The sequence below is a fragment of the Gadus chalcogrammus genome, chromosome 11, assembly GCF_026213295.1.
Source record: "Gadus chalcogrammus isolate NIFS_2021 chromosome 11, NIFS_Gcha_1.0, whole genome shotgun sequence".
Taxonomy (NCBI): Eukaryota; Metazoa; Chordata; class Actinopteri; order Gadiformes; family Gadidae; genus Gadus; species Gadus chalcogrammus.
The window spans coordinates 9,171,562-9,182,213 of record NC_079422.1 but is presented as its reverse complement, the minus strand read 5'-3'; the positions used below and the strand labels follow the sequence as shown (position 1 = coordinate 9,182,213).

The 10,652-nt window shown below is 43.9% G+C and overlaps 1 protein-coding gene across 1 annotated transcript; it reads left to right on the top strand.

Annotated features, from left to right (window-relative positions):
• Positions 1-271: 271 nt before the first annotated feature.
• On the top strand, positions 272-9,798 carry LOC130391860 (retinoic acid receptor beta-like). Its single transcript, XM_056602177.1, has 9 exons — positions 272-866; positions 4,080-4,124; positions 4,483-4,637; positions 4,959-5,100; positions 6,339-6,505; positions 6,856-7,032; positions 7,723-7,927; positions 8,025-8,183; positions 8,473-9,798. Exons 1-9 carry the CDS (start codon positions 707-709, stop codon positions 8,961-8,963), a joined length of 1,701 nt encoding a protein of 566 aa, XP_056458152.1. The 5' UTR covers positions 272-706; the 3' UTR covers positions 8,964-9,798.
• The last annotated feature ends 854 nt before the right edge of the window (positions 9,799-10,652 follow it).

The window sequence follows — 10,652 nt, the reverse complement described above, 5'->3', positions numbered from 1 at the left end:
AGGCCTACTATATAGAATCGCTCTAGAAACATTGCCACTATCAATATGCAATCGGAAATGTACAAAACTCGGATTAAATAAAATATATAAATTGTAAATGTTCGACTGATTGGAAATGTTTTATGCATGATGGCGCATGAAACACGCTTTATTATTTATTAGTCTGAAAGTTGCATTTGCCATGACTTGTTGGCGAAGGGATCCGAGCACTCGGTGACGTCAGAGCTCGCTGGGTCATGTGAAGGTTAGCAGCGTAGCGGAGGAGGTTCATAGAAAGTTCACTTGCATTTGATTCCGCCGGTCTGTGTGACATAACTTGGGAGATAACGAGAAGCCTGCCGTTTATCTCAAAACTCGTGTATTTTTCTTTAAGGAAGAGATAGGCCTACGAACAACGTTGCTGCAACGTTCTTTGCAAATACGCAATTAGATTATTCAAGAGCAGCCCGACCAGTCTTCTTGTTTTGCATGAGGATAACGAGACGTTTTCCGTCGCACGCTATGATTGAAGATCACTTTTAACGAAAAACGTCAGCGTATTTGTATTAATCGAAAACAAAATCCAAGGGAAAATAAACGATTTCTTGGATACCTCTACGTCTTTTATCTTCAATGTTGCGATTAAACTATTTTGTTTTGTTTTTGACATAGCTTCTTTGTCAATAGATAGTTGTTGTTTTTTATCGTAGAGTAAACACTTGATATAATGTTTGACTATATGGATTTTCTGGCAGTCGGCCCGGGAGAAAATCTGGATTTTTATACCAGTCCGTGTTATCAGCCAAATGAGGAGCAGTCTTTTGCAAATTGCTTCGTTGATTTCACGGGACCCGACTGGCAAGTGCATCGGACTTGTTCCACGGAATGTAAGTTAAATAACCTGGCTTGATACAAATCATTGATATCATTGACATTTAGACAATGCTGTTGGGAGATTTCGCCCTCTTGATAGTAGAGAAAATATATGTCCCTTGAGGCCCATATTAATGTATTATTATTATTATTATTATTATTATCCCATATTGTATTATTATTATTTGTATTATTATTGTGGTTAATGTATGGTTGTTATTGCTATTCTTTCTAACAATAATTATTGTTGTTATTCTTGGTGCCGTTCCTTTTTATTTTAAGTAAACTACATGCACTCTGATAGTTGTGTTAAACTTGGTGTATTGATAAACTGATGATGAATGGGGGTTCGTTCAGTTCGAAAGAGATTGTCAGTGTATTCACACACTGGGTTCACCAGGCGGTCACCAGCCCAAGAGGTCAGACAACATCTAGACTTCTGCAGCCCCCCCTTCCCCCCTCTCTTTCTACCATTCGCTCTCTCCCCCTACCTCTCATAATATCGGTCTCTCTCCCATTCTTTTTCTCACTCTCTCCCATCTCCCCCTCCCAGTCTAGGTCACTCGCTCCCTCTCCGTTCATATCAACTTCAGTCTCTGTCCCTCTCTAGTCTCTATATAAATCACACTCAGCCTATGACACAAGTCTCTTTAACACGCACCAAACTTTTCAAGCAAAAGCATTTTTTGTATACTTCTAAACAGGATATACTTACTGCAAACACATTTTCAGTCAATCCTAACTCCTTATTCAATGTCATTACATATGTTGTCTTCTCATATTAGAAACATTTACAATAAGGTATGTCACTATTAATGTAATTGAAATAGTTTTTAACCTCACTCCACCCAACAGCTACACACAGACCAGTATCCCTGTCACTCAGGTCCTTTCTCTCTCTCTCTTTCTCCCATTCTCTCTCTATCCTTCTCTCTCTGTCTGGCTCTCATTCACACTCGGCCATCGTGTATCTGCATTGTTTCCCTCTGTGAGAGAGGGGCCGACCGGGCCGTCCTGGTTTGGCCCTGTGATGCCAGGTTCAACCAGGGGCCACGGGTTCAAGGGAGAGAGACAAGTAATTTTTTTGTCCCTCTATGAAAAGCCCTTTCTTGGTCCTTGTGGCGGACACACTAAAGCCCTAAAATGGAACGAGGGGTCCCCCATTTATTTTCCACGTAATACCCCCCCCTACCTCCATGCAGGGTTCAAGGCATCTTTGTGTTCAAAGTCCTGCTTGGATGGCGAGCAGAACAGAAATCACACAGTGAAGGTTTTATGTCTGCAGGTTAAGTCCGCCACCAGTTATATTAGGATAGGCCATTTGTTTTAGAATACTTTTTGAACATTCTGCAGCAATCGGACAAAGGAAGGCTGTAATAAGCTCATCCAATCCTTTCCTTCGGCAAACTAAATGATTTGCTCATTATTGGAAGGCCTGTCTTTCAGTCTACCTACCTACTTGGCTAGAGGTCGACCGATTTGTCATTTGGCCGATTTATCGTCGCAGGACGTTTTGCAAACTATTGTTATGTGTGGAACTTTTTCTTTTTTATATGCTTAATTTTTCCTTCAGAAAGATTACGGGGCTAAACCTTGTGGGCCCTGTGGTAAACGTTGGTGATTGCTGATTGTATAGCAAGTCTGAAAAATGTAAAAGCTAGCAAGTCATGTGGTTTTTGAGGGAGGCCTATAAGGAGTGATGGGATTTTGTGGGTTGGATGCTACAAAATTCTAGCTCACTATTACCTACCCCACCTTTTAAGTGAAATATATATATATATATATATATATATATATATATATATATATATATTCCTTAAAGGTCCCATGACATTTCTAACATAAATATGAGTTCCCCTAGCCTGCCTATGGTCCCCCAGTGGCTAAAACTTGCGTTTGGTGTAAAACGAGCACTAGCTGTTCTGCTCGCCTTTGGAAAAAATGGAGGCTCAAGCGCGCTGATTTGGAATGTCTTAATTTAGAACGTCATAAACTCACAAAGCATCTAAGCTCCTCCCCTTACTCTGCCTGGCCCGCCCAGAGACGTTGGCCCGCCAATGAGACTCGACCGTGCGAGCGCCACGTACGTGTGTGTGTGTGTGTGTGTGTGTGTGTGTGTGTGTGTGTGTGTGTGTGTGTGTGTGTGTGTGTGTGTGTGTGTGTGTGTGTGTGTGTGTGTGTGTGTGTGTGTGTGTGTGTGTGTGTGTGTGTGTGTGTATACACACACTGTAACGCAAGTGTTTCTTGTCGGTTCTTTGACGTCTCTTGTATTTCCACAACGACACTGTCGTGGGGGTTATCTGAGCCATGGTTGAGAAGGAATTGGGGGAAAGGAACTTTGGCTTTGACTCGCTGAAGTAGGCTACATGAACTGCGACATGCCGCCGGTTGCCACGAGGCACCATCGCCAGGCAGCGGGCAGAGAAGGAATTGGGGGGGAACGAACTTTGGCTTTGACTCCCTCAAGAACATGAACCACGACATGGAGGAGAAAGGGATTGTTGGCGCCGAATGTCTCCCGCTTGAGCCCCGCTGAGGGACCACCGCCGGAGGCGGAGGTGCCCAAGCGCTGCCCGGCAACAATCCCTTTCTCCTCCTTGTCGCGGTTCAGTCTACTTCACATTGATGTGGACGTTGAAGAACCAGGAACGTCGGAGAACCCAACGCGGTCGTTTGAGATTCATAATATCGGCTCACACAGCTTTTGGCCGTGATAATATATATTATGTGATATAGATATTTATGTAGGCTATATGATAATATTTAGATATAGAGCTCCAGGACTCCCGTGTGTTCTAGAATATTTACAGAACACGGCTCATGGCTGTGTGCGCCTCGCCATTGCGATACATCCACTGTAAACAGAGCGCATGGTACCGTGGCTGCAAGCTGCTCAGGGCCACACCCCCACCCTCCTCCTTGACACGCCTCGCTCCTCCTCATTTGCATTATAGCTACAGACACCAAAACAGCGCATTTGGGGGAAGCTCAATGTGCGACTGGCTCGGAGTGGCTGTAACTCTGCACCACGGCTGAATTTCGGGAACGTCTTTGAATACTGTGTTAGTTGCCCACTAATACCTAAATTAAAGAATACATAAAATAGCATGTCATGGGACCTTTAAAGGTGGGGTGTTGATGTAAAATATTTGAAATCTCTTGCAATTACATTGAACCTCTTGCAGAGACCTGTGGTTTAAAAAATCTCCCTCTCTTTCTTTCTGCAGTTTCTCTCAGTCAGTCTTATGAAGAGCAGGAGAGCTCGTACCATGGTATAGTTATGCTCCCTTTACCAAAATCAAACTAAGTGATGTTTAATTATTTATTTGCATTCCTTGTATCCTCTTATTTTATTTATCAAAGTCAGTATGTTCATGTTTTCATAAAATGTATTAAATGTCAATATAAATGTATTCTGAGAAGGATGAATTTATTTTTCATCATTCTTGAAGATATGAGTTCTTCTTCTTCTTCTTCTTCTTAGAAATAATAGTATAACATTAATCATCATAATTAACAGTTTATTATTTATTTATCCTTAATCATTTATGAACATGATTGATCTTAATTAGTAATAGTTAACATCAGATTCCTCATGATGGTTATTAAAGTGAGTCCACTGTGCCGCAGGTGAGAGCCAGAGCTCCAGCTCCAGCTCGGACGACGTGCTCACTAGCCCCGCCTCTCCTCTGGCCCCGCCCCCTCGCACCTACAAGCCCTGCTTCGTGTGCCAGGACACGTCATCCGGCTACCATTACGGCGTCAGTGCCTGTGAGGGCTGCAAGGTGAGCATGTCAGGGTGTTCCACTGTCAGCCGAAAGGTTCAAAATTGACATTTACATTTATTTCAATGCTTGATTTAACATGTTATGTTATATTGGTGGTGTGCTCGCGAAAGGATTTAGGGGCTTTTGGCCTGAGTGGGGTATAACTGTGTGTAATGTATTACTGCAATGTTTTAAAGTAATGCCATTCGATTTTCACATGAAGCCTGGATCAGAAGTTGCTTAATATGGAAAAGGAATTTTTTTAAATAATACCACTGAGAAATAACAAAGAGCTGCATCATGAATACAAACTTAAGATTTTTAACCATGACAACGCAGGGCTTCTTTCGACGTAGCGTCCAGAAGAACATGGCATACAAGTGTCACAAGGACAGGAAGTGTATGGTCAACAAGATCACCAGGAACCGCTGTCAGTACTGTCGGCTGCACAAGTGCTTCGCTGTGGGCATGTCAAGGGAATGTAAGTAACCATTCCCCAACACCCTATGTCTATCAGACAGAATCAATCAAACTAACTCAATCAATCAGACTAATTCCATCAAACAAACCAGACTAATTAAAATCGAACTAACTAACTCAATCAGTCAGACTAAATATATTGAGCAAACCTGACTAATCGAACAAACTTAATCAATGCAGTCCATTGCAGGGTGTCACAAATACACACACACACACACACACACACACACACACACACACACACACACACACACACACACACACACACACACACACACACACACACACACACACACACACACACACACACACACACACACACACACACACACACAAATGCACTCACACACGCATGCATGCACACACATTCACAGATTTGATCATTCAGGATTTGATTGGATCATGGAAACTTTTTTCAGCCACGCGTGTAAGCCCGTTGCAGTCTTTATAAGAGCCCATACATGACTGATTCATTTCCTCCATCTGCAGAGGAAGTTATGTAAAAATGTTTTTTATTTTTTTAATAGTTACATAATGATGACCATATAACAGGGGGAACTGTCCTTCTATGGTGTGTGAGAGAGAGGGTGAAACGTTGCATGATGCGAGTGCAGTGAAGCGTAGTAAGTGCCTCCACTAGGCAGCTATCCTCTGAAACCATCATATTCTGCTCCACATCGCCACAAAGCTCAGTTGACCCAGATTAACTCAATGAGGGATGAACACAAAAAACATATTTTGTTGTGTGTGTGCGCTCGTGCGTGCATGTTTATGTGTGTATTTATAGCCTACAGCGGGGGTAGGGGGCCTACACCACAGCTCCTTAATAGCAATCAGACAGATCAGATAACACACATCTGTCAAATGCATGTAGCATGGATTATCTGTAACTAGACCACTGCTGCTGCTGCTGTTACACCGATTGGTCTAGAATCGAGTGAGTTCTTTGCTAGCCAGGATTTACACAGCACTCGTATGTAGGGCAGCTAGACCGGCGGGGGAGAGAGAGAGAGTGAGGGATGAGGAAAGGAGGGGATGAGAGGAGGGGAGGTGGAGAGGAGGGGAGGGGAGGTGCGGGGAGAGATTCTTTACAAATATAAAAAGCATGTCCTAAAAAGGCCTTTAAACACACGTGTCTCCTCCCATGGACCCTTGTTTGTTTCCCACGCCACTCAAATGTTTTCAACGTTTTCATACTCTGTTTCTGATCTCCCTTCTTCCTTCCGGTCCTCCCCCCAGCGGTGAGGAATGACCGCAACAAGAAGAAGGAGCGCACGGCGGCAGTGAAGATGGCGGTGCTGGAGACCTACGAGCTGAGCACAGAGCTGGGCCTGGTGGTGGAGAAGATATGCCGGGCCCACAGGGACACCTTCCCCGCCCTCGGCCAGCTGGGAAAGTACACCATGGTAGGTCGACAACACAGTGATCCCCCAGGTCGCTATGGTAAGCCCTGTGGTCACCATGGTGACATCATGGATCAACTGTACGCTTCTCTCTGGGCGGTTAACAAATATATATTCCTTTTGAGGACCGCACAGAAAGAAGTATCCCTATATAATAAATTGGAGTGTCCTTGTTATAAATGTTATTTTTTTATATATAAATAATAACGTTTATACAACAGTCCTTAAAAATGCTTTATGTTTTTTGAATGTTCTGTGTACTACTCTCTGTAGTCCTCCGTGGGTATTTGTGGGTCATTTGATGTTGTTTAACCACTAGTCTCTCCCATCGTTCCCCCCCTCTCCCATCGTAGCATTCGAGCTCCGACCACAGGGTCCGGCTGGACCTTGGGCTCTGGGATAAGTTCAGCGAACTGGCCACCAAGTGCATCATTAAGGTGGTGGAGTTCGCCAAGCGAGTGCCAGGCTTCACAGGCTTGACCATGGCCGACCAGATCACTTTGCTGAAAACTGCCTGCCTTGACATCCTGGTGAGTAGAAGCAGGAATTGGCCTTAATGTCATTTGGAAGATAAGATGTACTTTATTTAGCCCTGGAGATGTTGGTTATTTTCTGTGAAACAATTACATCAATAAATTGCAGGGATTGATCCATGGAAGCTGAAAGGCCAAGTTAATGTATTGATTAGTCTCTGCTTCCCTTCTCTCCGTTACCAGGGTGCTGAGGTTGTTGAGGACGAGAGACCTTTAAAATGTTTTTGATAATTTCCCCATTCAGCATATTGATCACATAACCTAAATCAAATATCATCCATTTTACATTAAAACTAAGCAGTAGCCGGTGGATAGCCCCACTATCGCTAGAGAAATCCTGAAATTATCCCTTCGATATTTCCATGTACATTGAATATTTACATCACTCTATATACATGGGAATGTACGATTTGAATGTAACAATTAAGTGTGGCTAGTGCTTGTCCCAGTCAAAAGGTCCTGGGTTAAAACACCAATTACCGCAAGCTCCCTGCAACCGTCTTTGAACAAGATGCCTAACCTCTACCTGCTCTTTAATGACATGTATGTAAAATAACATTACAGTGTTAGGCGCTTGTTAGGTGCTAAATTAGTAAATAATAGACAATATACAAAGCGTTGCATTTATCACAAACAATCAGACCTTTATCATTTCACACCCAACACACATCATGTCTCCTGATTTAGATCCTGAGGATCTGCACGCGCTACACACCGGACCAGGACACCATGACCTTCTCCGACGGCCTCACCCTCACCCGGACCCAGGTCCACAACGCTGGCTTCGGTCCGCTTACCGATCAGGTGTTCACGTTTGCCGGCCAGCTGCTGCCCCTGGAGATGGACGAGACGGAGAGCGGGCTCCTCAGCGCCATCTGCCTGGTGTCCGGAGGTACTTCGGTTTCAGAGTGCCCTCAAAGGGTTGACGTCGTGTGACTCCCGACCAGCCCTTTATTGACACCGTGCGGTCTTTCCTACCTCCTACCCAGACCGCCAGGACCTGGAGGAGCCCTCCAAGGTGGAGGTGCTGCAGGAGCCCCTGCTGGAGGCCCTGAAGGTCTATTCCCGCCAGCGCCGGCCCAGCATGCCCCTGGTGTTCCCCAAGGCCCTCATGAAGATCGCTGATCTGCGCTGCATCAGTGCCAAAGGTAACCCGGGTTGCGAAATAGGCCTCAGTGACCTAGCGGCCATATTGGTGATTTGGGTGGGAATCCAGGGGAGGATTGAATTCAGAACTCAACATAATGGTCTGAGTTCTCGTGATTTCCAAAGGAGGTCCGTCAATAGGCTTTGATTAACCAAAAAAAAGGATATGCATAAAGGATATTTGTCAAAGTCAAGTCAATATAGTTCAATATAAGGGAAGGAATGGTTTGAGTAAAAAATGGAGAAGGAAGTGGAATTATTGCTCATGATAAGCGTATCATGTGACAACAGGTGCCGAGCGTGTAGTCACATTGAAGACGGAGATCCCCATCTCAATGCCCCCGCTGATCCAGGAGATGTTGGAGGACCTGAAGGACCTGGAGAAGCCCAAGAGGAAGTCCTCCTCTGGAGAGGGGAACCCCAAGAGGATCCTGTCTGGAGAGGATTACGCCAAGGCGAGCCCGCCTGGAGAGGATTACGCCAAGGGGAACCCTTCTGGAGAGGGGAACCCCAAGAGGAATCTGTCTGGAGAGGGGAAACCCAAGAGGAACCTGTTTGGAGCGGGGAACATGTCTGGAGAGGGGAACCCCTCTGGAGCAGAGTATCCCAAGAAGAACCTGTCTGGAGCGGAGTACCCCAAAGGGAACCCTTCTGGAGGGGAGTACCCCAAGAGGAACCTGTCTGGAGCGGAGAACCGCTGGAGTGGAGTGCCACACATCGGCTCTGTCCCACAGCCCATGTGTTTCTTCACTCAACCTCTAGACTCCTGCTTCTATGTCTGAAGGCAGCGTACTATTAACAGATGCCATGACTGGTATACACTCTTGGAGAGGCCTGGGGAATATTGTACTATGGGCCAATGCAGATGCCTGCCACCACCTTCACACACTTTTCCCTCCCCTTGCCTGCTGTGGTTGAATTTAACACTCATTTTAATATGTAATGTGTGGAATGGCAATATACAGGCTCAATATAAATTGAAAGCTCCACTTCGTGGCAGGGTGTTTAAACATATAACCTCAGACATATTAAAGCTGAGCACAAAGTAGTCAATGCATAATGAGCTTTCAGCAAAGCAAAGGGCGCTAGGGTGGGAATCGGAATGAAGCCATCCAACTACAGAGTTCTTTAATTCATTAAGCTTGGATCACAGTTTAGAAACAAAGAAATGCCCGTCTTTAGATCACGTCAGTTCTAGAATGTGAAACGAACCTGGGCTGTGTGCCACGCCAAGGCAAGCCTCAGCGCAAGGTTGGACGTCTCAACTCTATAGGATAACATTGGTACGATGAGGCTGAAAGCTCGTCATGTGTAGGTTCCTTAAGGGCGTGTCGTGAGTGGATGGCATGTTATGAGGGGATATATTCTTAGACATATCTGCCCTTCATCAGATTACCACTGCAATAAACAGCATTGCCCCTGTGGGCATACGGGTGTCGGGGCCCCTTTTCTAGGTTTGAAAAGCCAGTGAGGATTGGAAATCCAAGAGGGATATCACAGACAAGAAGAGGAAAGACGGTTGTCTTTTGAACAGTGTAAAACCCTTATAGTCAGTCAGTGGCAGCCCATGATTATATAGTTTGTGTTCTACATTATATATATATATATATATCACAATTCCCTTCATACCTCATTGAATAACCGTACCTCGATTGTTAGGATGTATTACATTTTATGTATGTTAGAGGAACCATGAACGACCAGACGTTGCTGATTTCGATTTTTCTGGCTATTGAAATCTGTAAAATCAGAAACCGAATCCAGGCTGGTGGTTGGGTTATGGTTTCAAACAGGAACTAAATGGTTTGTGTGAAGAGGCTGGCAGATGTCATCCATTTTGTTTGTACAAAAGGGAAATTAAAAACCTTGAAAAGTTACACATGCACTGATAAAAGTTGTAATACACAGCTAATGTGTATACCCTATGACAGAGAATTTAAAAAAGAACTGACTGATGACTAACTTATGTTATGACTAACAGTCATAACTGAGGAGATCTCTGTATTTTGATGGGTACATTAAAGTTGTTTACATGAAATTGGTTGGATAGGTGGAGAGTTCCTCCGTCAAGGAACTCTCATCGTTTTTTTAAGGGGTAAAGACTGGAGACTGGAAAAGTTTGTTTTATTTTGCCGTTAAGATTTGAGATCAGAGGAATATGTGGAGACATGTTTACAAATGTTTTGAGCTTCACTTTCTAAAGACTTGACACATGAAGATACCACATAACTGAAGTTATTAATGTCTTTACAAATCTAACATGTCTGTTTCCAATGTCTATGATTACATGTTATATCTTAGAACAAATTGTATCAAATTACATTTTATATCATAATACATGTTTCCATCTATGATTTAGTTCAGGTAAATAATAAAGTTTTATAACATTTAAGATTATGTATTTATGACAACATATTTGACAATTCAACGGAGCCATTAGAATCTGTTCTCTCAAGCATCAGCCAAGACTC

What these genes read in the sequence shown, in the direction of transcription:
- LOC130391860 (XM_056602177.1), top strand. Translation starts at nt 707, where the DNA reads ATGTTTGACTATATGGATTTTCTGGCAGTCGGCCCGGGAGAAAATCTG. An exon ending in CTGCCTGCCTTGACATCCTG is followed by an intron (nt 7,033 to 7,722) that starts GTGAGTAGAAGC and finishes CTCCTGATTTAG; the next exon opens with ATCCTGAGGATCTGCACGCG. An exon ending in CATCTGCCTGGTGTCCGGAG is followed by an intron (nt 7,928 to 8,024) that starts GTACTTCGGTTT and finishes CCTCCTACCCAG; the next exon opens with ACCGCCAGGACCTGGAGGAG.